We start from the raw sequence: 27,707 nt of genomic DNA, 5'->3' as shown, positions 1-27,707 counted from the left end.
AGAAGGGTCACGTGGTGGCTGGCCGGGGAAATGGCGGCTTCAGGAGAAAGCGGGACTTCGGGCGGCGGAGGCAGCACAGAGGATGCATTTATGACCTTTTACAGTGAGGTGAACACAGAGTGAGGAATAGTGGCACTGGGCGATCCCGCTTGGCTACTTTCCCAGTGGGGGAAGGCAGTAGCGAAGGCCTGGACCGTTGAGCGCCGCCTCCCGTCCGGCCTTCGGTGTGGCGGGGGTCTGTGGGGGTGTTCGTGTCTCCCTCACTGATAACTGCTGGGAGAGCTCCTGGGCAACCGAAGAGGGGCCGGTGTCCGACGAATGGAGGGAGGCGGCGAGTGTGGCCAACGAAGTGCCTGGGTGCGGGAAGAGTGCCCCAAGTCCGCAGAGTCTGGGGCTGGGAAAGGCTGGGCACTTCCTGGGGGTGACTTAGCCGTTTTGGCCCCCAAAACATTCTCTCTTCATAGTCCTCTGCAATGAGTTGTGTTAGTGGTTATTTCTGCCATTCACGAATGGCAGGCACTGTGCATCATGCCAAATAGGCATATTACCTTCGTTATACAGATGACGAACATAAGGTTTAGGGAGGTGAAATAGTTTGGGGTTTTGTTGTTGTGCGTTTTGCTTTTGAGACCGGGCCTCTGTCACTTAGGCTGGAGTGCAGTGCCGCGATCATAGCTCACTGCAGCCTCCAACTCCTGGGCTCAAACAATCCTTTTGCGTCAGCCTCCCGAGTAGCTAGGACTACAGGCTTTTGCCACCACACCTGGCTAATTGTTTGGGGTCTTAAAACTGCTAACAGCGTGCTGTTGTGTTAGAACAGGGGTAAGCTTTGTCTCAGCCTCCTTTACTGTCGCATCTCCAGCGCCTAGCATATAGTGGCTGCTCAGTAAATATTTTTTGAGTGAATGATTGAATAAATGAAAAAGCATGCCATTTGGAGTCAGAGAATCTTGGACTGAATTCTTGCAAGGCAGTTAACCTGACTGGGGTTGAATTCTTTCAAGATGATAGTTTTGCAGATCTTCAGTTTCTATGTCTACAAAACGAGAGCGTTAATAATAAAACAAGAGTTTTCATGAGGACTAAAGGAGTTAATGTATAAGGAAGGGTTTCATAAAAGATAAAGCAGAAGCATCTGCTTCAGCCGAGTTAAACAAGGCTGAAGATGGGACCTCTTTAGATTGGCATGGATTTGAGGAATGGAATTGCTCCCCAACAGGCTACTCAGAGTTAAAGCCCTCTTGTATTTGTAACAGTAGTATTGTACCTTGTATTTGTTACATAGTAGTTTCACCAAAGTATTACATTTAAAAATGGGAATTAGCACATCCTTTATAGTCTGTCCTTTTGAAATGCCTAATTTCCTTGAAAGTATTGATGCTCTGGTACCAGTTTTATTGGCTTTTGGTGACTACTCAGCAATTATAGTGGAACTTGTTTCATTTACCATCTTTTAGTTTTAAAAACAAATAACAATCTTAGTTTGAATTGGGTGGGAGAAAGTAAGAAAGTATCTAAGGAAGGATCCTTCAGTTACCATTTCTTTTTTTTTTTTTGGAGACAGAGTTTCACTCTGTTGCCCTGAGTAGAGTGCCATGGCATCAGCCTAGCTCACAGCAACTTCAAACTCCTGGGCTCAAGCAATCCTCCTGCCTCAGCCTCCGAAGTAGCTGGGAGTACAGGCGCTCAATACCATGTCTGGCTGATTTTTCTATTTTTAGTAGAGATGGGGTCTCGCCCTTGCTCAGGCTGGTCTCGAACTCTTGAACTCAAGCCATCCTCCTGCCTTGGCCTCCCAGAGTGCTAGGATTACAGGCATGAGCCACTGCGCCCGGCCTTCAGTTATCATTTAACCAATGTTTATTGAGCACATGACATGTACTAATGTGCTGTTTAGGTACTGGGGATATGGTAGTGAACAACAGAGGAAAAACTCCTGTCTTCATAGAGCTTGCATTCTATAGAGGAGGATAAACTGTAAACAAACACGTATAATAGAGCGTCAAGTAGTTGATAAGTGTTATGAGAAAAAATAAGTTTAGGAAAGAGGATAGAGAGTAGAGGGGAGTGGTCATGCTATTTTAGAAAGTGAAGAGGGAAGGCCGGTTGCGGTGGCTCATGCCTGTAATCCTAGCACTGTGGAAGGCCGAGGCCGAGGCCGGCGGATATTTTGAGCTCAGGAGTTCAAGACCAGCCTGAGCAAGAGCGAGACCCTGTCTCTACTAAAAATAGAAAGAAATTAGCTAAACAACTAAAAATATATAGAAAAAATTAGCCGGGCATGGTGGCACATGGCTGTAGTCCCAGCTACTTGGGAGGCTGAGACAGTAGGATTGTTTGAGTCTAGGAGTTTAAGGTTGCTGTGAGCTAGGCTGACACCACGGCACTCTAGCCCGGGCAACAGAGTGAGACTCTGTCTCAAAGAAAGTGAAGAGGGAAGATGTTGGAAAGGAATAACGTTTTATGTTAATGAAATTCTTTACAACCTTGTTTTGACCATAGGAATAAAGATGGTATATAGCATACCAGAGATTCATTTCAACTAGCATTCCAACTCTGACAGTGACACCAAGGATGTTTTCCTAGGACTGCCTGGTATTTGTTCTCCTTGGCATTGTCTCCAGGTCAGGGATTTTTCTAATTCTATTAGAGTTAGGTAGGTGGAGTTATTTGATTATCATAGTTATCACTATGATGCTGCTCATAGTTTACGTTTCAGTATGCATGTGTTTTCCCTTTCTTAAAATAAAAACTTGGAAATGAAGTGTAACTACACACAAGTACATACATTTTCCATCATTAAAGTGGAAGCTCTTTGAAAGCTGTAACTTATTTATCTTTGAATCCTCTTGATGCCTGCTCTGGAGTCAAACTGTTGGGGTTAAAATTCTGACTTACAAGTTGCATAATTGGGAACAAGAGTTAATCTCTCTAAGGCTCAGTTTTCTTATCTGTGAAATGGGGATAATAGTATTGTGATGGGGATATAGTGTTGTTGAGGTTAATAAATACATGTAAAATTTTTACATTATTTTTTTAAGTTTTTATATTATTAAAATTTAACAAATGGTAGCTGCTGTAATCATTCTTCAAAGTGTTTAGTGAAATATCTTGCACATGGTGGAAACACAAATAAATGTTTGTTGAACATGTTGGTGAGTATTGTGTTAATATAGACAATTCAGTTTATTATTGAGCTTTATTAATGAAGTTTTTAATTTTCATAATTTTAGGTCAAACAAATAGAGAAGAGAGATTCGGTTCTAACATCCAAAAATCAGATTGAAAGATTGACCCGTCCTGGTTCCTCTTACTTCAATTTGAACCCATTTGAGGTGAGCTGATTGATGTTGCTATGGCCTGTGTGATGGAGGAGCTTTGCATAGCTGCAGGCGTACTTACACTGGAACACATACTTAATTTGCATGATAGGTAGGATTAAGAAAATGTTTCAGATTTTGGATTTTGGAGTTTTGAACTAGGGATATTTAACCTGTATATAGGTTGTCTTTGAACTTGGGTTGTTTAACACATTAACTGCCATGTGAGTTGTATTTAACTCATGCTAGTTTTGAGCCTAGGGCCTCCGGAAGCATATGTAACTTACATGTCTTTTTACCTTGGAGCCTGAGTGAGCTATTTTTCAAGTTGCGTTTAACTCATGCACAGAAAACAATAAACAAAAAAATTTTTCACTAAATTAGAAACGATCGTTTTGTTTTCGAAGTTTTTATTCTATTTTTGTAATAAAACACCATGGCCCCAAGGAAAATTTTTTTCTAGTGTGGCAGTTAATAATATGTTAATTGAACAGAGAGATAGCATGTGAAGGAAAATGAGATGGTCTCTTTTTTTTTTTTGACCATCTCAGACTCTTGCATGGAAATTGAGATGGTCTTTGCCCTGTCAAATATTCTCTGTCATCTTTTAGCAACCCAAATATACGAGGATTTAATTTCAGAAGTGAAGGGGTAGCTAGTCCTGATAAATGTAGGATTCTTGATTTAAACTACTTGTTAAAACTTTTTTGTTTCACTACAATAAAAAAAATGGGAAAACCCAACAACAAAACAAAGGTCACAAGATTTTTGCATTTTCTTAATTTCATAACTTTAAATTTTTCCTGATTATATGTAAATCATATTTCTTATAAAAATTTGAAATATAGAGAAAGTAAGAATAAATAATTATGTATAATTCCACCTAAGAGAAATAGCCACACCTAACTTTTTATACTCAAAACTGTTTTATTTGAAAACAAAGAGTGGCCGGAGGAGGCCCAAGTGGGAGAGTCACCTGGGGTCAGGAGTTCAGGGTCAGCCTGGGCAACATAGCAAGACCCTGTCTGTACAAAAAAATTTAAAAAACTAAAAACGGATTGCTGGGAAGACAGCTATTACTGTATTGCCTCTCCTTACTAGAAAAAGACCAGTCTGCTTTCTTTTGTAGAAAAATCTGATTCATTTAGGTGTGGTTTGTTTTTGGGGTTTTTTTTTTTTTTTTTTTTTTGAGACAGAGTCTCACTCTGTTGTCTGGGCTGGAGGGACATGGCGTCAGCCTCAGCCTCCTGAGTAGCTGGGACTACAGGCATGTGCCACCATGCCCAACTAATTTTTTGTATATATATTTTTAGTTGTCCAGCTAATTTCTTTCTATTTTTTTTTTTTTTTTTTTTTTAGTAGAGACGGGGTCTCGCTCTTGCTCAGGCTGGTCTCGAACTCCTGAGCTTAAACGATCCGCCTGCCTTGGCCTCCCAGAGTGCTGGGATTACAGGCGTGAGCCACCATGCCTGGGCTCTCATTTAGGTGTCTTAATAGTTATTACATGAAAAACAGAAGTCACTAATTTCCTAAATCACTAGAAACACCTAGAAGATCCTGTATCTACCAAAAAAAATTGGCCGTTCGTCTCTAAAACATAAATAAATAGAAAGAAGGAAATGCTTTTTTTTAGAGACAGAGTCTCACTTTGTTGCCCTGAGTAGAGTACCATGGCATCAGCCTAGCTCACAGCAACCTCCAAACTCCTGGGCTCCAGTGAGCCTCCTGCCTCAGTCTCCCGAGTGCTGGGACTACAGGTGTGCGCCACCATGCCCAGCTCATTTTTTCTATTTTTAGCAGAGAGAGGTCTCCCTATTGCTCAGGCTGGTCTTAAACTCCTGGCCTCAAGCAATCCACCTACCTCAGTCTCCCAGAGTGTTAGGATTACAGGCGTGAGCCACTGCGCCTGGCCTGTTTCTGTTTTTTACAGAGTAATTTTTCAAGAATTTTTTTCATTTTAAAACAATCTTAGATTTAGAGAAAAGTTTCAAGCACAGTATGAAAATTTTTCCTTGAGCTATTTAAGAATAAATTGTTACTATAATACCCTGTTACCTTGAAATACTTCAGTGTGTTTTTCCTACAAACGTGGTTACTAAACCACAATATAACTATCAAAATCGGGAAGTGAACATTGATAACAGTGTTACTGTATAATCCTGATACCGCATTCAAATTTTGCTAATTGTCCAAATAATGTCTTTTTTAAGACAGGATCTCACTATGTTGCCGAGGGTGATTTCAAATTCCTGGTCTCAAGCGATCCTCCTGCCTCAGCCTCCTCAGTAACTGAGACTGTAGGGGTGCACCAAAATGATCAGCCCAGTAATATCTTTTATAGGGAAAGGAGCCATTCCAGAATCTCCTGTTAAATTTAGTTGTCATGTTTCTTTAGTCTTCTTCAGTCTGGAATGATTCCTCGGTCTTCCTTGACTTTCATGACCTTGACATTTCTGAGCATTACAGATGAGTTATTTTGTAGAATGTGTCTCAATTTGAGTTTGTCTGATGTTTCCTCATACTAGATTCAGTTTATGCAACATTGGCAGGACTACCACAAAAGTCATGTTTTTCTCTTTGCCACCTATAGTGTGGTAGATGCTTTTTTTTTTTTTTTTTTTTTTTTTTTTGAGACAGAGTCTCACTCTGTTGCCCGGGCTAGAGTGAGTGCCGTGGCGTCAGCCTAGCTCACAGCAACCTCAAACTCCTGGGCTCAAGCGATCCTCCTGTCTCAGCCTCCCGAGTAGCTGGGACTACAGGCATGCACCACCATGCCCGGCTAATTTTTTGTATATATATTTTTAGCTGTCCATATAATTTCTTTCTATTTTTAGTAGAGATGGGGTCTCGCTCTTGCTCAGGCTGGTCTCGAACTCCTGAGCTCAAACGATCCGCCCACCTCGGCCTCCCAGAGAGCTAGGATTACAAGCGTGAGCCACCGCGCCCAGCCGGTAGATGCTTTTGATTTATCCCATTACTAATGATGTTTACTAGATCACTTAATTAAAGAGGTGTCTTCTGGGCTTCTTTATGAAGCTAATTTTTACCCCCTTTCTAATTAATAGGTATTTTATGGGGAGGTACTTTGAAACTATGTAAATATCTTTGTCCTTATTAAAGTTTCAGTTCATTTATTTGTCAGTATGGACTTGAAGTTTCCTATTTTATTCAGTGGGTTATAATTTGATAATATTTATTTTGATGCTTAAATTGTCCTAAGTTTGGCCAGTAGATTACGTCAGTCTAGTTCCTGTATCTTTTTCATATGTCTTCTTGATTCTTTGAAGACTAGGCACTCTTGTGCTTTTCCTGACCCAGCTTGGAATTAACCATTTCACTAATGATCCCTGGTTCCTTTTAGTGAAGAATAGTATATAGAAATCAAGATTTGGGTGGACTCATTGCTATTGGGATGTCACTATTCCCAGACCCTGTTGGAAGATAGAGCTAAGGAGTATGGGTATATGTGTGTGTATACACATGTTTACATCCAATTTCAGTCCAACACCACAGGATTTATTCTAGTTTTCTTTCTATGTTCATAGTTCCCTTCTCTAATAGTGAGAAACCTGGCTCCCACTATCTTTAATACCTACATTTACTTAATTCATCGCCCTGTAGGCACCTAATCTCCTATTGCCACTCCTTCCCTCATATGAATGCCCTCCTTGCCCCGCTTTACTCTCACACCAGCACCAGGCTGCCTCACTATGCAAAAACCCTTCTCACCACACCTGGGCTCTAAACTCCCTTGCCAGGCCATGCTTCCATGTGGGTATGTTCCTCAGCCTTCTTTGGCTCCCTGTCTGTCCTCCACTCCCTAGGGGCTCTTTTCACCACTCTTGGTCTTCAGTATCCCACACTGATCCTTCCTGCTGAGAAGGTGGCTTCCCTACTCTGCTCTGGCTTTGACATAGTCTGTCAGGCTACCTTTTTCTACAAATACCTCCCTCTTCTTACTTGGGCTCTGACTCCAGTCCCCTGTGTGGAGGTCCTCTTCACTCTGCTTAGGTTCCAACTCCCTGTGCCAGGCCATAACTTCTACACAAATGCTCTTTCTACCCTACCTTGCATTGGGCTGCCTTCCTATATTGGACGCCCTCCTACGTGGGCACTCACCATACTCAGGCTTCCACATCCTGTGGTTGGCTGCCCCTTTGCGAGAATTTCTTTGCTTGGGTTCCTGTACCCTACGTCAGGCCACCTTACCTTGGGGACACCTTCCTTAACCTGCTTGGTCTCAAACACCTCATGTTGAGCTCTACTTCTACAGGGATGCCTTCCTTGAGCCTCTTGGGCTCTGATACCGTGTACCAGGCTACCCTCTCATGTTGACATCCTCATCCTGCTGAGGTTCTAATGTCTTATGACAGGCTGCCTGTCTATGGGAATGCCCTCTTCAGCCTACTTTGTACTCCATGTCAGGCTCTCCTTCTATGTGAATGCCCTTTTCACCCCATTTGGGCTCCAGCACCCTGTGACTAGTCAGTCACCACTCCCTGTGTGGTCACCCTCTTCTTTATCCCCAGTGGACTCTGACACTGCTCTGAGCAATATGACTCTCACCCAGGGTGGATGTCTCCTTGGCCTGGCCCCATTAATGGATGTGGATTACATTGCTCAGGAAGGGAAGGGCGAGAGGAAAAGCTTGAAGTAGAGTGCTTTTTTTTTTTTTTTTTTTTTTAATTTTAAATTGTGTCCAAATACATACAAAATTTAGTATCTTAACCATCTTTAAGTATATAGTTCAGTGGCTTTAAATATACTCATAATGTTGTGCAGCCATTACTAATATCCATATCCATAACTCTTTTCATCTTGTAAAACTGAAACTCTATACCCATTAAACAACAACTCCCCATTCCTCCATCCCCCCAGCCCCTGGTAACCACCATTCTGCTTTCTGTCTCTATGATTTTTGACTAAGTACCTCATCTAAGAGGAATCATATAGTATTTGTCTTTTTGTGAATGGCCTATTTCATTTAGCACAAGGTCCTTAAGGTTCATCCACGTTGTAGCATATTTCAGAATTTCCTTGCTTTATAAGGCTGAATGATATTCTGGATATACCAGGTTTTACTTATCCAGTCATTTGTTTTGATGGACACTTGAGTTGCACTGTGTTTTAGCTGTTGTGAGTAGGATGCTATGAACATGGTTGTACAAATATTCAGTACTCTTGATATGATTTTGGGGGGAGAGCAGAGAAGATGATTCATAGAAGAGGTGATAAAGAATATGATGGGGCTGGGCATGGTGGCTCACGCCTGTAATCCTAGCACTCTGGGAGGCCGAGGTGGGCGGATCGTTTGAGCTCAGGAGTTCGAGACCAGCCTGAGCAAGAGCGAGACCCCATCTCTACTAAAAATAGAAAGAAATTATATGGACAGCTAAAAATATATATAGAAAAAATTAGCCGGGCATGGTGGCTCATGTCTGTAGTCCCAGCTACTCGGGAGGCTGAGACAGGAGGATCGCTTGAGCTCAGGAGTTTGAGGTTGCTGTGAGCTAGGCTGACGCCACGGCACTCACTCTAGCCTGGGCAACAGAGTGAGACTCTGTCTCAAAAAAAAAAAAAAAAAAAAAAAGAATATGATGGTATGTTTTTTCTATTTAGCTATACTTTTAAATTGGGCATAGTACCGTGAAAAGGAGTCATGTGACTATATAACTTATTTGGTTGTTAAGGTAATTATTGTTTCTTGATTGATGAGCTGTAACATTGTTGGGGGTCAGTATGAAGGCCAGAATTTTAGTACCCTACTAGTTCATGTGGTTCTGGGAGAGGAACTCAGTGCACCATAGCGCCTATCCTGACTACAGGAAGTGTGTTTGAATGTTTGACAATACGGTGAAGTTGCACACTTTGGAAGGTATGAAGTTGTATTTGAGTGGGCAGGACTTCATGACTGTCCTTTAGAACTTTTGTTTTTTTTGCTTCATATAAATGTGCCAGCCACTTGAAATGTGTGGGTATCATTGTCTTCTTACAAAGTTGTTTTTTGACTGTAAGTCAGAATTAGGTGTTTTAGGGATTTAGGAAATTAGTGACTTCTGTTTTTCCTGTAACAACTATTAAGACACCTAAGTGAATCAGATTTTTCTATAAAAGCAAGTAGACTGGCCTTTTTCTAGTAAGGAGAGGCAATATAGTAATAGCTGTCCTCCCAGCTATCAATTTTTATTTTAAAAAATTTTTTTTGTAGAGACAGGGTTTTGCTATATTGCCCAGGCTGACCTTGAACTCCTGACCTCAAGCGAACCTCCCACTTGGGCCTCCCAAAGTACTTGGATTACAAGCATGAGCCACCGTGCCTGGCCAACTAGCTATCAATTAAATTTGAAGTCTTCCCATATACTACTTTATTGAGCAGCAGTTAGAAAAAGGAAAAATTAGATTGGGAGTCTAAGGGGTCTTATTACAGGAATTCTTACCCAGGGAGCATTTTATGCCGAGTGTGTGTGTGTATGTGTGTGTGTGTGGTGTGTGTTTCTTTCTTGCCATCTCTGCAGCTCCCTATTGGGACACATTTCTGTTAGCCTTAATGCAAGCATCTTTCTTATGCATTCTACATTTATTCTTAGGTTAAGGGCCCTCCCCCACTTCCTTCCTTAAGTTTAGATGAACTTGTGCCCCTGTTTAATTCTGCCTTGCTCATCTTCCTCCTTTTGATTTAACTTGTAAGACCCCAGCAGGCAGCACCACAGACTTTTTCTGTTTATCTTGTTCAGCACCTTAGAAAGAAAGGCATTTATCTCACAGGGCTCTGAAACTTGCACCATATTAATAGGTGAGAGAGTTCAGGTGCTACTTAAGACTTGATTCCTATTACAAGCAGAAGATCCCAAAGGAGACTACTGTTACAGTTTATTTGAGTTCAGGAACTTATCTCAATGCCACAGTTAAGCATTTTTGTTTCTGTTGTGATGATTAATTAGCTCTTTGAGGTCCAAGACTGTGGATCTCTCATTACTGTATCCCCAAAGCTTGAGACACAGAAGTGCAGAAAAACTTTCCAAGAATCTGAATAGACCTATGTGCTTTCTTAGAGCCATATTGGTAGTGTGGCATCTATCATTTGTGTCAGAATTACTAATTACTGTCCCTTGTCTACTGGACCTTAAATTCCATGAGAACAGTATTGCTGTGGTTTGAGTGTATTCCCCAAAGTTCATATGCTGGAAACTTAATCCCAGTGCAACAGTGTTGGGAGTGGGGCCTAATAAGAGGTGATTAGTTCATGAAGGCTCTGCCCTCTTGAATGGATTAATGTCATTATCTCTGGGTGGGTTAGTTATCTCAAGAGTGGGCTTGTTATAAAAGCGAGTTTGGCCTCCTCTTGCTTGCTCTCACTCTTTTGTCCTTCCACCATCCACCTGGACAAGAAGGCCCTCACCTGATGTGGGCCCCTTAGCCTTGGACTTCCCAGTCTCCAGAATTGTAAGAAATAAATTTCTTTTCTTTATAAACTACCTAGTCTGTAGTATTGTTATAGCAACACAAAACAGACTAAGACTAGTGGTGAGCAAAGTATCTAGCAATCCCAGGTGCTCCAAAAGTTTGTACTGAATGTAAAAGCTGGCTTCAAAGAGGATTGAACCACAGGCATAAGCCCATTGTCTTCACTGTGTTTTGTGGCCACATGTGACACCTCCAACTCTTGAAGGCGGAAGAGGAGTTGGATTAGCTTTGAAGGTACTCAATGAATATTTGTTGCCATTTATTGGTATGCATCTGATATAACTCTTGGAAAAGTAACTTTTGAGGTACGTATGTGCATGTGTTTATGTATACATACCCCCTTCCTTTTTGCCCATCCATGTGAAAACTGTAGACATTGTGACACTTTATGCCTAAATATTTAGGATAAATCTCCTCAAAACAAGAATACTCTTTAATGTAACCACAACACCATTACCACACATAGGAAAAACAACACTAATTAAATAACATCATACAGCATACTGTCCACACTCAAATGACCCTAATTGTCCCCAAAAATCTTTATAGCTATTGTATTTTTTAAAACTCGTGAACCACTGTAGTAACCATTTTACTATCTATATGTATCCCATAACATCATGTTGTAAATCTCAAATTTATGCAATAACATTTATTTATTTATGTATTTATTTATTTTTTTGAGACAGAGTCTCACTCTGTTGCCTGGGGTAGAGTGCCATGGTGTCAGCCTAGCTCACAGCAACCTCAAACTCCCGGGCTCAAGCGATCCTTCTGCCTCAGCCTCCCGAGTAGCTGGGACTACAGGCAGCGCCACCATGCCCAGCTAAATTTTTCAATATATTTTTAGTTGTCCAGCTAATTTCTTTCTATTTTTAGTAGAGACAGGGTCTTGCTCTTGCTCAGGCTGGTCTCGAACTCCTGAGCTCTAACGATCCACCCACCTCGGCCTCCCAGAGTGCTAGGATTACATGCGTGAGCCACCAAGCCCGACCATAATGTTTATTTTTTTAAAAAGGGACCAATCAAGATTTATGAATTATATTTGCCATGATTAGTTTTAAGCTATAACTTTCTCAGAGGCTTTTCAGTGAAGGTGGGAGGATTTCTATCCTTTCTCATTCATTTTGGACACCTTCTGGGGTTTGTTGGACTTTGGTTTGCCCCAATAAGTTCCTTTTCTTCAGAATGAATGGTTCTTCTCTTAGTATTTTTGTATGTACAGTTACTGGACCTCATCTGCAAATCTTACATGACTTTGCTCTTCCTATTGAGTGCTTCCCAATTCCTTTCTCCTTGAGAAGGTATGGGTGGGTGACGCACTGACTCTTGAAAATTTTCATTTTAAAGTGGTTGTTCTTCCTTCTTCCTCACTCCAGTTATATGCCTAGTATTTGAGAATGTGTATGTTCCTATCATAACCATCAAAAGTCTATTGAATGCAGCGATTATTCTGTTTCATTGCCTACCAGTGAAGGTATAGGTGGGCTGTTTGAATGTTTTGAAAGCTTGTTGTAAATCTTGACATTACTTATTGCCAGGTTTTTCTAAGGCCCTGTAAGCATCTGACTAAACTTGACAGATTAGATTTCAGTTTTCATTTCTCTGGTATGATATTTTTCATTTCAAAACTTATTTAATTTTTTTCTCTTTTCACCCTTTATTAACCAATCCAAAGTTTTCCTAACTTTGAAATGCAGTTATTTCTAACCTTTGTGCTCATTTTTTACCAATGCTTCTCAAACCTTAATGTGATACACGTCACCTGGGGATCTTGTTAAAATGTTGATTCTGATTCAGTCAGACTGAAATGGGGCCTGCTCTTCTGCATTTCTCTTTCTTTTTTCCTGAGACAGGGTCTGGCTCTGTCACCCGGGCAGGAGTGCAGTGTAGCTTCCTGCAGCCTCAAACTCTTGGGCTCCAGTGATCCTTCTGTCTCAGCCTCCCGAGTAGCTAGGACTATAGGTGTGTGCCACCATGCCTGGCTAATTTAAAAAAATTTTCTGTAGAGACAGGGTCTCACTATGTTGCTTAGGCTGATTTTGAACTCCTGGCCTCAAGCGTTCATCCCGCCTCAGCCTCCAAAAGTGCTGGGATTACAGGCATGAGCCACCAAGCCCAGTCTCTTCTGTTTCTAACATATCCTTCTTGCCCTCTGCCCTTTCAATACCTTTCTCTGGCTTTGAATGCCACATAAACAATAGTTACTATATTGAATCCATGGACTGCACTATGGAATCAACTACTTACTTGTGTATCTTATAACATTCCCTTGTTAAAAAAGCACTAAAATTGTAATTTAAAAAATATGTTTCCCCTACTTAATTTATCTTTGCATTTCTGGTAGTACATAGCAGTGTGTTCAGCAGGTAGTAGTTACTATGTAAATGTTTGAATGAATAAACATTTGTGGCGATGGAGTCAGAATCTTTGGTGAGGAATGTCAACAGCAAGATACCCAAGGTTGGAGAAGAGTGATTAAATTTATTTATTTCAAGCAGTGTTGCTCAAAAAATATAGATGTTCCTGCCATTTGGCCCCACCCCCATTCCACTGGGTTGGAATCAGACTTTCCTGGAGTGGGTCCTAGGCATTGCTGTCACAGGTGATTCTGATGTTCACTCTGGGTTGAGAACCACTGGGCCATGTAAATTATAAAGTGGCAATTTCTGGATTGAGATGTAAATCAGGTAGCTGGCTGAATTTTCTCTCTGTTGAGTTGCTATGCTTTCTCTACATTTGCAAAGATGAGGGAGGTAGAGTGAGACTTTTCTTAATGAATGGAGGAGAAATGCGGAATTTTATCATGGTGTCTGTGAGTATAAAATAAGTTATTATTTTTCCAGTGGAGAGAAAATAAACATCATGTTAATTGAGAACCCTAAGACAATATAGCTGTTATTCTGTTACTGATTGATCATTCACATTTCTGTGCACTTTCTAGAACTGTGTGCCAGCCAGTGTTCTAGATATTGATTGTAATATATATAATTATTGGGCACCTCTTAAATGTAAATTCTTTTAAACTCCTTTACAGTTTTGGTTTTGGTTCTTCCAGGTTCTTCAGATAGATCCTGAAGTCACAGATGAAGAAATAAAAAAGAGATTTCGACAGGTACAGTACTATTAAATATTTCCCTCTGTTAGATGGAGTTTCAACCTTTTGAAAAGTGTATGAAGCACATAATTCTCTTAGCACTTGCTGTTATGACTTGTTAGATATTTTTGGGCCAAAATCTAACTTTTTTTTTTTTTTAACTTAAGGGTATGTAACTGTTCTTTGAAAAAACTCATAGTAACATAAAATCTGAAATAATTTAATGACTATAGCTTGACTGTGAATAGAATGAATTTTATATCCAAATAGAATCTCTCCAGCCCCTTAGTTGAGAGAGATAAGTTCAAGCTAGAATAGTAGAGCTTATATGGAGTCATACTTACCAAAGCTCCTGGCTTCCAGGAGAGAACATGTTAAATGATTCATAACACTTTTTAAAGACCCCATTCCTCAATAAGTACCTGGGTTAATATAAAGAGTGCTTTTTTTTTTTTTTTCCTTCAGCTTAAAACAGCACAAATTTAGTACCTCCTTATTTTTGTGGGCCAAGAGTCAAGGCACAGGTTAGGTAGGTTTATTGCTCAGGATATCACAAGGCTGACATCAAGGTGTCAGCTGGGCTTTTATCCTAGACAAGGGGGCTCAAGGTATTCTTCCAAGTTCATTTGGATTGTTGGCAGAATTCAGTTCCTTGCAGTTTAATTACTGAGGTGTCCATTTTCTCATTGGCTGTTGGCATGGGGTCACTCTCAGTTTCCAGAGGCTACCCCAGGCCCTTGCTACACGGCCCCTTCCTCTGACAACATGGAAGTTTACCAAAGAGTGCTTTGTGAAAGTTCTCCAGGAAAGATGATCTACAACCTCTGATCCTTGCCCATTCTTATGTTGAATAACTTGAGCTACAAAGTTTTATAATAACCTTTTAAAAAATCCTTCCAGTTTTGACAGCTAAGTAACCCCTTAGACTTTTTTTTTTTTTTTTTTTGAGAGAGAGTCGTATTCTGTCACCTAGGCTAGAGTGCAGTGGTGTCATCATAGCTCACTGCAACCTCAAATTCCTGGGCTCACGTGATTTTCCTGCCTATGGGCACGCACCATCATGCCTCGCTAATTTTTCTATTTTTTTGTAGAGGCTGGGTCTTTCTCTTGCTCAGACTGGTCTCCAACTCCCGATCTCAGGGAACCCTCCCACCTAGGCCTCCCAAAGTGCTATGATTACAGGTGTGAGCCACTACACCCAGACAGCCTTTTTTTTCTTAGTTGATTAATCACACTCCGTGTAATCTGTCTTTGCAAATCAGATTTTCTATATATTTCATGTCTTTTTTTAAAACTTTCCTTAACTTCTTTGTATCTTGTATGTACTTCATGTTTTAATAGGGTCTGACCAATGCTGAATATAATTCTCGGCTTCTGCATGACATACTTGTTAATATCCAGTATTGTTGTTAGTTTTCTAATACAGTAATTTCCCCCATATTGCTGACTCATAGTCATCTTCTGATTTGCTGTGAAGCCAAGATGTTTTTTATCTTGTCCGTGCAATCATTTCCCATTATATAACTTCATAGTTTTTTTTCCCTTCCTGAGTTCTCCTCTGCACTTATATTTAGCTTTTTTCTAATTTAATAAGCATTCAAGTCCATAGTCAGAACAACTTTTGGCCAGGAATTGTGGCTCATGCCTGTAATCCCAGCACTTTGGGAGTTTGAGGTGGGAGGGTCCCTTGAGGCCAGGAGTTTGAGACCAGCCTAAGCAATATAGTGAGACCCCATCTCTCCAAAAAAAAAAACCAAAAGAAAACCAATCACTTTTTATGTAGCTACAGAAAGAACTCAGTAAGAGTTAAAAGTTCTTGGCCGGGCACGGTGGCTCACGCCTGTAATCCTAGCACTCTGGGAGGCCGAGGTGGGCGGATCGTTTGAGCTCAGGAGTTCGAGACCAGCCTGAGCAAGAGCGAGACCCCATCTCTACTAAAAATATAAAAGAAATTATATGGACAGCTAAAATATATATATAGAAAAAATTAGCCGGGCATGGTGGTGCATGCCTGTAGTCCCAGCTACTCGGGAGGCTGAGACAGGAGGATCACTTGAGCCCAGGAGTTTGAGGTTGCTGTGAGCTAGGGTGACGCCATGGCACTCACTCTAGCCTGGGCAACAGAGTGAGACTCTGTCTCAAAAAAAAAAAAAAAAAAAAAAAAAAGAGTTAAAAGTTCTTAATGAGTCATTAATAGGGCCTAATAGTTAAGAGAATGGGAGTTGGAGCTATATGAGTTTAGTTCAAATCTTGACTGTACCACTTACAAATATTGTGAGCTTTCAACCTTTCTGTGCCTGCTAACCTGTTTGTAAAGTGTACATAATAATGTTGCCTACCCCATTAGGTTGTTATAAGGATTTAAAGGAGGTATTGTACATAAAGCACTTAGAATAAGTCTTGGCACATAGTATGTCCTCATTATATGCTATTAATGTGTGTTAAACAGTATGCTAATTGCTTACATTATTTCATTTCATCCTTACGACAACCTAGTTAGATGTAGGTACCTAGTATTGTCCCATTTACAGAACAGGAAACAGAGACAAGAGATAGGGTAAGTGAGTTGCTCCAGGTCTCAGCTAGTAAGTGATTGAAGTTAATATTAAAACCCAGGATTATGGTTCCAGTAATGCTGAATTTAGCATTAGATTCCCATTTGTTATCATCCCGCAACACAATTCCGTCTGTTCCAACTAGTTGGTTTCTGTCTGTCAATGACCGTATGTTGGTAGTTTTAACCATGATGTCTGAAAGAATCACCTGTGGAGGATTTTTTTTTTTTAACTTTTCTATAATAAAATATTTATATTTAAAATAAAGGCCAAGTGCAGTGGCTCTCGCCTGTAATCCTAGTACTCTGGGAGGCCGAGGTGGCAGGATTGCTTGAGCTTAGGAGTTCAAGACCAGCCTGAGATCCCATCTCTACTAAAAATAGAAATATTAGTCTCTGCTAAAAATAGAAGAAATTAGCTGAGCATTGTGGTGTGCACCTATAGTCCCAGCTACTTGGGAGGCTAAGGCAGGAGGATTGCTTGAGCCCAGGAATTTGAGGTTGCAGTGAGCTACAGTGACCCTATTGTGCTTTACCCAGGACAACAGAGTGAGACTCTGTCTAAAAAAAAAAAAGACCAGTGAATATCCATACACTTACTGTCTATGTGCAGCAGTTTACTTCATTAACTATATATTTTTGGCTGAATCATTGTAAAGTAAATTGCAGACACCATGATGCTTTATCCCCAAATACTTCAGCATGTATCCACCCCCCAAAAATAAAAAAGGGCATTTTCTTTCATAACTATTTACCACACCTAAGAAATTAATCCTAGTCCCTTACCATCTTCTGACACCCAGTCTAGTAGAGGTTTACAAAGTACAGAAGCCAGAGACTGATTAAGAAGGTCTCAGGGTAGAAAAATAGACCTCTCTGTTTTTGAAAATCTTCACAGGGTTGGATCATAGCCAGAATTGAGAAACACTGCTTTATGTTAGAAGTTCTTTCAGGAAGGAGATGATGTCTCATACCTGCTTTATCTCCCTTAGTGTTCAATACAGGTTAAGTATCTCTTGTCCAAAATGCTTGGGACTAGAAGTATCAGATTTCAGATTTTTTTCAGCTTTTAGAATATTTATAGAATTTATACTGGTTGGACATTCCTAATCTGAAAATTCGAAATGCTCCGGTGGGCATTTCCTTAGAGCATCATGTTGGCACTCAGAAAGTTGAGATTTTGGATTTCGGATTTTTGGATTAGGAATTCTCAACCTGTATAAAGAACATAATAGGAAATTTTTTTTTTTTTTGAGACAGATCTTGCTCTGTCACCTGGGTTAGACTGTACTGGTATCATCGTAGCTCATTACAACCTCAAACTCCTGGGCTCAAGTGATCCTCCTGCCTCAGCCTCCTGAGTAGCTGGGACTATAGACATGTTCCACCTTGTCTGGCTAAATTTCTAAATTTTTTGTAGAGACAGGGTCTTACTATGTTGTTTAGGCTGGTCTCGAACTCCTGGCTCAAGGGATCTTCCCACCTTGGCCTCCCAAAGTGCTAGGATTACAGGTGTGAGCCGCCGTACCCGGCCCATAATAGGAACTTGATACTTTTCAAACTTTCTCCTCCCCTAAATTATTATAACATCTTCATAATGCTAGGCTTCTGTGTATTCTCAACTTTGTAATTAAAACCTGAGATATTTCCCAGTTGTGCATTTATCTTTTGATGCTTGAATTTTGTTAAAGACCAGTATTTTGTGGCATTTTATGAGATTTATTAACTTTAAATTTTTTAAAACATGCTTCTTCCTAAGAGTCTTTTTTTGCCCTGGTACCTTAGAGCTTTTTTGTTGTTGTTGTTGTTGTTGTTGTTGTTGTTGAGACAGAGTCTCACTTTGTTGCCCAGGCTAGAGTGAGTGCCGTGGCATCAGCTTAGCTCACAGCAACCTCAGACTCCTCAGCTTAAGCAATCCTACTGCCTCAGCCTCCCGAGTAGCTGGGACTACAGGCATGCACCACTATGCCCGGCTAATTTTTTTTATATAGATTTTTAGTTGTCCATATAATTTCTTTCTATTTTTAGTAGAGACAGGGTCTCGCTCTTGCTCAGGCTGGTCTCGAACTCCTGACCTCGAGCGATCCACCCGCCTCGGCCTCCCAGAGTGCTAGGATTACAGGCGTGAGCCACCGCGCCCTGCCCCTTAGAGCTTTTGGTTGTAAAGAGACTGCAGGCCAAGAGTTACTAAATGTTTCTCTTATTGACAAATCTAACTTTTCTCTTATTGCAGTTATCCATATTGGTACATCCTGACAAAAATCAAGATGATGCTGACAGAGCACAAAAGGCATTTGAAGGTATTTGTAAATTTACCTGCTTCTGAGTAATATATTGTCAATGATAGGGACTAACTGTTCCTTTTCCTAGATCAAGAAAGAATGTTATAGTTTTTGTTTTCTGTTCACCAAGAAGCTGTGGTTTTCAGTAGAACAGTTGTCATTCTAAAGCAGAATGTTGCTGTTTAAGAAGTAGACCTTAATTTTGCTATGTTAAAACTTCTATGTGCCAACAAAGACTCTTGTTGCGTAGGATCATTTTTTTCTTTGAACATAAAGAATATTGGAAATATTTTATCAATGAATTAAATCTAGATGTGTATTTAGCTTTGAGTGTGTACTTAATTTTTTCCAAGGCTCACAAGGAAAGTTATTGCTATAGCTGTATGGTTTTTTTTTTAATTAGTTTAACAACAGTAAATAATTTAACAAAATAGGGAATGCTTTTAGATGGCACAAGTCCATTTACACTGCCTCAGTATAGTTCAGACTTTCAGAGGGTGTTTGCAGAAACAGTTAATTTCAATGTTTTGCATTAGCTGTGGACAAAGCTTACAAGTTGCTACTGGATCAGGAGCAAAAGAAGAGGGCCCTGGATGTAATTCAGGCAGGAAAAGAATACGTGGAACACACTGTAAGTATTTATAGTGCTGCTGTGTTTACAGGAAGTATCAGCAAGCCTTGGGCACCTTGTAGGAGGGCAAATGTCAACATGGTAATGCCTACTGGCATAACTTGTGGCAACGTAAAAAACGTGATCTCTACCACTTTGCTATGGTGGTCATGAATAATGTGTGCCTAAAGCTATAATTCACCCCTAAGAGAAGTGCTCAGAATGAGGAATGGCTAGGAGGACACTGCTCCTACCGCCTTCTCTGCCAGTGCTGTATTGTGTTCTTGCCCTCTTGTCACATGTTGCCATGTTACCCCATTCTGAGAGTGTAAAAGTGGAGCAGCCATGATAACTCTTGACACTCGATTTTTATTCTTGTCCCTCTAAAGGGTTTGGAACAAGGGCTTGATAAAGGTTAGCTAGGGGATATGAGTAAATTTTTTTAAAAATAGGAGGAGGTATATGTTCATATTAATAACAGGGTTGGGAAGGACTCAATTGAAAGAAATTCAGCTGGCTTTTTTTTTTTTTTTTTTTTTTGCTCTTGGAAGCATTACATATATCTCCTAATGATGAGAAATGTTAAGAAAGGTCTTTGTTTTAATTTTTTACTTGCTTGGGCAAGAATCTCGAGGCCATTTATAAGAGCTGTTTTAGTTGGGAGTGAATGTGGATAAAACTTCTCATTTGAAGAGTGTTGTAATCTGAAACAGGACTTTATAACCAATAATAATAACGTATCCAGTGTAGGTTAGGAAAATGAATAAAGAGAGGAGACAGAGGGCCATAACCGTGCCCTGCTGGTCTTGTGTTGGAAATGGCACTTGTAGGCCCAATCCTGATAGAAATGAGAAAAGAAAAGAAAAAATGCCTGACATTTCATCTTAAATCATTATAGCCACCCTCTATCTGTCTTTTGCCAGTGAGGAAGTCATTCTTAGGCTTCCTGACCACAAGGTGGCTGTAGGGCCTTTGAGAGCTTAGAAGGCGGTTGGCTTTTTGCTAGTATAATAGACTGGTTATTTAGTGGAGTAGTGTCATTCTTGTATAAATGGTTATATTTAAAATTTTTTGGCCAAAGTGATAAAAATATCTGTTAATAGGATGTGAAAATTACTGGTTTAAGTTTCACAGTGAAAATGATCAAGAGTTCAGTGTAGAAATGCAAGAAAAACACTTCTTAAATGGAATGCCACAAATTCGGTAGCTTCTCCTAAAACTTAACAAGGTCTATATATTTTGCCAGAAGCACGTAACCACAGGCTAAGAAAAATAAGTGGCTAACCTGTTCAATTCATCAAAGGCTCTTTGGATTTGGCTAGGATCTGATGAGTTGGGGACAACACTATGCTGGTCCATTTTATCCTTCCTGGTAGATTAGATTTTAGATGAAGTTAGAGAAAGGACCTATCTGTGGTTCCTAGTTTTCCTTGATTGCATTGCTGTTTTGAAGGGGGAAGGGGAGAGGCTCTTCTTTTTTTTTAATACAAACTTTTTGTTATACCTGTACCTAGGGGAAAGTACACATGTATGTGTACAGCTCACTGGATATTCTCAAACTATGGGTGCTCATCTTTTGATGAAAAAAATTCTTTTTAGGTGAAAGAGCGAAAAAAACAATTAAAAAAGGAAGGAAAACCCACAGTTGTGGAGGAGGATGATCCTGAGTTGGTGAGTTAAATATGGGGAAAGCTACCTTATCTTGTGTGATTGGGATTACCAATTGGTGGGTTAAAGAGAGGGAAGCCAGAAGAATGATGAATATGTGCTATAAACATTTCATTTTAACTTAAAATGTGTAAATGTATATTCATTCACCCTTTTTCTTTTTAATTCACCCTTTTTTGATGTAGTGCTATGGTCTTTTCTTTGAGTGAACCTCTGCTGATTGGAATTCACAGTTGACTATTTTATAAGCCACACGCACAAAGTATTATCTATAGTTTCTACCCTTAGTTTCTTTTGAAGTATATTGAAAACTTAGGTACTTCTGAAGCAAACCAAGAGCAAAATTCTAGATATTTATGATTCCTTTTTCAGTCTTTTCCAGATGTCTCTCCTGTACCTAATTCAGCAGTAGTTCATTTTAGGACTCATGTTTATTGAATCTTTCAAAGAAACAAGCATTTATTCTTATAACCACATTCATCAATTTCTATGGTTTTTAAATCACAACTACAATAGTGATTGCAACTGGCATACCCAACTTTGGGAACTGACTCTTGGTAAAGAGACAACTGTCTGCTAGTCATAAGTGCTCATGCCCCAGGTAATTTTTTTTTTTTTTTGGAGATGAAGTCTTGCTCTGTCATCTGGGCCATGGTGTCAGCGTGGCTCACAGCAACCTCAGACTCCTGGGCTACAGTGATTCTCCTGCCTCAACCTCCCGAATAGCAGGGACTACAGGTGCATGCCACCACGCCTGGCTCATTTTTCTAGTTTTAGTAGAGACAGGGTCTCTCTCTTGCTCAGGCTGTTCTTGAAGTCCTAACCTCAAGTGATCCTCCTGCCTTGGCCTCGCAGAGTGCTAGCCCAGGTAATGTTTGACAGAGGAAATGGAGAGCATTGGTTAATCCAGTGAGTTATTTAGTGGAGAATGGTTAAGAGAGATTCTACTTAAATATTGGATTGCCTCACTTTCCTGGAAAATTTAAAGTCATCTTAAATCTTATTGTGTACTTCTCTTGTTTTTTAAAGATTTATAGAGGAGAGGCTGTCTTGCTAGGGAAACGTCCTTACAACTTCTTGCTTCAGTGATTTTGGTAACAGAAAATGGTCACATCTTCTATGTGGTAATAATGCTTGAGAATGATTAGGTCATTTTTTCTGCTAGCCACCTAGTTTAGGTTTATTCTGTTCCAGTATTTTATTATTTTCTTCTCTGTCCTATTTTCCCTTTCCTTTAATTGGCCTGTTCAGTCTTTTCTGAAGACTTCCAAATCCTCCTTGGTCCTCCTTAGTTAAGAACCTTAACTCTTTTCAGTCCCCCTCCCCTATTATGAAAGAACACATGCTAATGATGGAAAATTCAATAAAAGCAGAAACATATAAAAAATTAAGAATCACCAGTATCTGTCCACCCAGGAGAGTTTGGAGCTTTTAAAGATATTGGAATATCCATTACAGACTCCTTCACCCCTTTAATGTTTGTCCTTACTAGGGACTGAGGGTTGTCAGCATTGCTTTCACTGAGCAGCGCCTGGCGAATAACAGTATTAAAAAGAAGTCACACAAGTTGGGGGCTCCTTTATTTCCCTTTTTTCCCCATGTATCACTCTTTGCTCCACTGTCTGATTTTGGAATATAAGTCCAATCAAATCTGCATGATGGATTGTTTTTTGTACTTGTGTGTATATTTAAAATACTTCGTATCTGAGAAAAAAAAGTTTTAAGGTAGAATAAGAACATAACCTCTGTTCTTAAGAACTCTTTTTTTTTTTTTTTTTTACCCTTCAAGGAGGACCTAGGGAAAGGAACTCTTGAAAGTAAAGAATTAAAAGCTGGTCATGAGGGGACTGTGATTTTATTAACTTTGTGGGACAGGGGCTCGGTGACTTACCTTTACTTATTTTTCTGTAATTCTTATAAATTCTTATAATAGTCTCTGTTCCTACCTTTGCAAGACTATTACATAATACAATTTTTAAAAAGGCTTTTTACCTTTCTTTTTACCTAATGCTATATTATCTGTTTCTGTCACTGTATTAAAATACAAGTTCAGGCCGGGCGTGGTGGCTCACGCCTGTAATCCTAGCACTTGGGAGGCTGAGGCGGGTGGATAGTTTGAGCTCAGGAGTTTGAAACCAGCCCAAGCAAGAGTGAGACCCCGTCTCTACTAAAAATATAGAAAGAAATTAGCTGGACAACTAAAAATATATAGAAAAAATTAGCCGGGCATGGTGGCACATGCCTATAGTCCCAACTACTCGGGAAGCTGAGGCAGGAAGATTGCTTGAGCCCAGGAGTTTGAGGTTGCTGTGAGTTAGGCTGACGCCATGGCACTTTAGCCTGGGCAACAGAGTGAGACTCTGTCTCAAAAAAAAAAAAAAGAATACAAGTTCAGTAAAAAAAAAAAAAAGAAAAGAAAGAAATGTATAAAAGAATGTAAGTTCAGCTGCATGCAAGTGAGACCTAAAATGATGGTGGTTTGAAGAAGAGACAGATTTCCTCTTCTGTATAATAACCTTTGGGAAGTTGGCCAGTACTATAGCAGCTCTGTGCCATGTGTCATCCAGGGACTTGGTCTACTCCTTTCTATGGCTCTGTCAACAAGAATGTTGCCTCCATCCTCATAGTCCAGGATGTCTCATTACCTCACCCATGTGCCAAACAGCAGAATAGAGGAAAGGAGGAAGAGAGAATAAGCCTGCTCCTTCTAAAAACATTCCAGAAGTTGTATACATAACTTTCCCCTATATCCCATTGACTCAAGCTTAAGTTACGTGGCTGTATCTAGCCACAGGGGAGCCTGGGAAATACAGGCTTTTATATTGGGTGGCTTTATACCTTGAGATACATGGTTGTAGTGGAGGAGTAACCAGTAGCTCTGCCACAGTCAGTAGGCCCCTGAGACTGGTCTGCTCGATAGCAACTTTGTATCCCTAGTACCTAGCTCAGTGCCTGGCACAGAGTCAATAATTATAAAATATTTGTGAAAAGAAAAAATGAAAATTATTTTTTTTTCCCCTCTTTTTCTCTCTTTCTTTTTTCCCCCCTGTACTCAGGACAATTTTTTTTTTTTTTTTTTTTAGTTTCATATTTTTGGAAATTGTTTGGAGGAAAGTACCCTCCACAGTCTCACATGGCAGTGATAGCAGGTAGAATTTTTTTTCTTATTGATAATTTTTACCAGAGCCAGGTTCCTATGTATCATCTGCATGGTAAAATGGAAAGATCTCACAGGTGGATATATTATTTATCTCCCAAGAGAGGCAGCACATCAAGTGGTTCTTTCTGAAGAGTCTTTTTTTCCTTGCTGGGTTCTAATCTGCTTTGTCTTCGGCTCCAGCTGAAAGTACTAGATTCAAGTTGCCGGTAAAATATTTACTTTTATTTATTTTTTTCTTAATTTTTTTTATAGTTTAAACAAGCAGTATATAAACAGACCATGAAACTCTTTGCTGAGCTGGAAATTAAAAGGAAAGAGAAAGAAGCCAAAGAGATGCATGAAAGGTACATATCAATATATTGATTTAAACTGTATCTAAATACTCAGATTAACTAACATTGGTCTTTGGGGATTTTTCTAAAGAAGGAATTATGTAGTATGTCACTTAAGAGACTGTTAATATAGTTATCTGAAACAGTTGAGCTTTTGAATCACAAGAGTAAGAAGTTTTCTCTTTTGACTTTTGGGAAATATTGAATAGGCCTGTCCTTAGGGAGTTTATTTATAATCAAGAGTACTGTGTATTTTCTTCCTGACTTCTGGAGTGAAAGAGGCAGAGTTCTTGAGGCCATTGTTACTGAGGCCAGAACCTTTTGTGGGACTAGTCGCTGTGGCTTTGGTAAGTATGTAGTATTATACAATGTAATGACTAAAACACGTTTATTGTTCTAAAGTATGGCTCGAACATCAGAAATATTGGTGTTAGTTTGGTTTACATATTTTGTATTGTTGATTGGTATTTAGTAATAGCTAGATTTTGCTAGTTAAGGTTGTTGTGTAAAATGTCTCCTTTTCTGGGATAGGGTTTTGTCTAGAGATCCTCTTAAGAACTTCTGCTGTTACAATGGTCATTCTGTTGAAATAAAGGGGCCTGTGTTCTCCACATAGCTTTATCGCCAACTGAGCTCAAAACCTTAGATTACTGTTGACTAGGCTTTGGTTACCTTATTTATCTATCTCTGTAATAGAGATATTTATGTCTTTCCCTGCACCTCTGCCCACAATCTCATCTGCACGTTTTAAAAAGAGACATTCACAAAGGGCTTTGAGCCCTTTCCAGACAGCCATATTTATAGACTTTTAGGGAATTGATTTACTATGTATGTGTGCTTCTGTGGGGAGATGCCTTAACTTGTATGATTAACACAGCCTGTATGTAGTCTATAAATACTATGATCTGGTTTTCCTCCTAGGAAACGACAAAGGGAAGAAGAGATTGAAGCTCAAGAAAAAGCTAAACGAGAAAGAGAGTGGCAGAAAAACTTTGAGGTAAATTTCCAAGGTGGCCAGGGATTCTTTTTCCAGAATAAGGAAACTTGGTTCCTGTGGCATTTGGAGGACGGAGTGGGGCAGGCAGTCAGAGGGAAATGGGCTGTGTGGGGGAGAGTGGGAGCTGTGGAGAATGAATCTATTCCTGGCTCAGCCTCCTAGAAGCTTCTGCAGCCGTGGTAAAGTGCAGTGAGGATCCCTGGGAGGATTTTGAGAGATTGTGGTAGGAATAGCTGCCAAGTGGGCTCAAGAAAAATGGATTGCAATTAGCCAGGTGTGGCGGTGCACACCTGTTCCCAGCTACTTGGGAGGCTTAGGCTGAAAAATCGCTTGAGCCAAGAAGTTTGAGGCTGCAGTGAGCTATGATTGTGCCACTGCACTCTAGCCTGGGTGACAGAGTGAGACCCCCTCTCTAAAAAAAAAAATAAAAGAAAAATGGATTACATATTTAATTTAGGGGGCGAATGTAGGAGTAGGATCCTACTTAAAGGTCTATTCATAGCAACCAGGGTTCTTTTGACCCCAGTGTCCTGCCAGCAGAGAGACTTATAGCTTTTGAACTTGACTTTTCTTTGAGATCTTGGTTACATCCTTCAGATGCTTGGCGAATTTCTGGATTGTAGCAACATTTGGTCTTCTGTAGGATTTAGGACTCAGGGTAGGGGTTGGCTAACCAGAGATTATGACTTTGTTTCTGTCCCACTGCATGTATGAAAAGAGAGAATATGAGGAGGTCCCTTTAACAAGGTGGAAATCCTAGTGGCCATAGTCAGCTCTTTGTGAAAATTAGAAATAACATGCTAAGTGTCTAGCCCAGAGGTCCACGACAAATGGGGCCTTGTTGATGTGATGAGTGTTATTCCTTTTGTCCTCCTCTTCCAACCTGCAGCGCATTCTGCTTTCTAGGGGTGCTATGACACTTGCCCAGGCCTTTGGGAGTGGGAGAAAAGCCCTGCTCTCTTCTACTCTTGGATTATTCCAGAGGACTGACCTGGGCTGGACTATAGGAGGGTTGGTAGATGGTAGGGCAGGTTCCAGTCCTTCCCCTTGTTAACTGGTCTCCTCACCTCACACTTCTTTGTGCTTAGGAAAGTCGAGATGGTCGTGTGGACAGCTGGCGAAACTTCCAAGCAAATACAAAGGGGAAGAAAGAGAAGAAAAATCGGACCTTCCTGAGACCACCGAAAGTAAAAATGGAGCAGCGTGAGTGACCACCTAGGGTCACAGCCACAGAACCTTCCCCCAGCTGTCTCCCTTCCTGCTTTGAAGGACTCATTCTTTCCTCCCACTTCCACCCCAACATAGAGTAGTGTTTGCTTTTTAGCCCATTTTGTTTTCAATACAATTTAATATTGATCAGAGTAATTCTTTTGTACATTGAAATGAGGGGCTTGGTTAACAAAAGACCTTCCCCTAACCCCTGCCCCTAGAACAACCAGATTGGAAGGTGCCACCATTGGTGCTGCCTTCTCTTCCCACAGCCAGTAACTTAATGTTTTGTACTTCACTGAATTGTGATGGTTAGAAACTTCGTGTATAGTTTGTGGAAATCATCCAATTAAACATATTGCTTAAAATGGTGTTGCCGTGACTTCAGAGACAAGCCTGAGCCACCTTAGGGAGCCCCTTCAATTCAGTTGCTTGCTTCTGGGTGTGCCATTCTTGAAAGCACCAGATCAGGCAGGGAAGGCAGCGTGGGCACCCAGAGCAGTCACTTGATGCCCTGGTGCCCTGTGGTGTTTAGCATGTGCCCTCCCATCTGACTGACCAATCAGTGTGTCATGAGGCCCCAAGCCACCTAAACCTGTCCACTTTCCAAAGAACTAGCCATCCTCCCTTCAATACCATGGTGTCCTAGTCTGTCTGCATTCATTAGTGGTAATGTTCTTTATGTATAATAAATTTTTATACCCAAACCATTGATGTTCTCTCCCTCAGGTATTATTCCAAGGGTGGGTCCCTTGTCTGGCTTGGCCCAACCCCAGAATGCTTTGAGGTTGGACAGAAACTGGTTCCTTACCGTTTATTTGCCGAACCTTAGTTTCTTCATCTGCAAAATGGGAATATAAATTACTACAGCAGCTTTTAGGGAAGATTACCCATGGCATATATAAGGTAGCTACCGTAGTGCTCAGTGGGTATTGGTATTGCCAATATGCTGTTATTTCTGTGTAAAATGAAGATACTGATTATTTTGAGGAGTAAATGAATTAATACATGAAA

At 40.3% G+C, this 27,707-nt stretch overlaps 1 protein-coding gene across 1 annotated transcript; it reads left to right on the top strand.

The window, feature by feature from the left end:
- On the top strand, window positions 1-27,707 carry DNAJC8 (DnaJ heat shock protein family (Hsp40) member C8). The gene is made up of 9 exons (XM_069477545.1): window positions 1-108; window positions 3,234-3,335; window positions 13,843-13,899; window positions 18,669-18,735; window positions 19,254-19,348; window positions 20,927-20,998; window positions 24,408-24,499; window positions 25,409-25,484; window positions 26,573-27,707. The coding sequence occupies exons 1-9, from the start codon at window positions 31-33 to the stop codon at window positions 26,693-26,695; spliced, it is 762 nt and encodes a 253-aa protein (XP_069333646.1). The 5' UTR covers window positions 1-30; the 3' UTR covers window positions 26,696-27,707.

This window comes from Eulemur rufifrons, chromosome 8 (assembly GCF_041146395.1).
Source record: "Eulemur rufifrons isolate Redbay chromosome 8, OSU_ERuf_1, whole genome shotgun sequence".
NCBI classification, from domain to species: domain Eukaryota; kingdom Metazoa; phylum Chordata; class Mammalia; order Primates; family Lemuridae; genus Eulemur; species Eulemur rufifrons.
The sequence above is the reverse complement of the archived record's forward strand: the minus strand, read 5'-3'. Positions and strand labels throughout refer to the sequence as shown.

Bases quoted from the DNA above. Each gene is read 5' to 3' on its own strand.
- DNAJC8 (XM_069477545.1), top strand. From the start codon at position 31: ATGGCGGCTTCAGGAGAAAGCGGGACTTCGGGCGGCGGAGGCAGCACA. The intron at 18,736-19,253 runs GTATTTGTAAAT...GTTTTGCATTAG, and splicing joins AGCACAAAAGGCATTTGAAG to CTGTGGACAAAGCTTACAAG. The intron at 25,485-26,572 runs GTAAATTTCCAA...CTTTGTGCTTAG, and splicing joins AGTGGCAGAAAAACTTTGAG to GAAAGTCGAGATGGTCGTGT.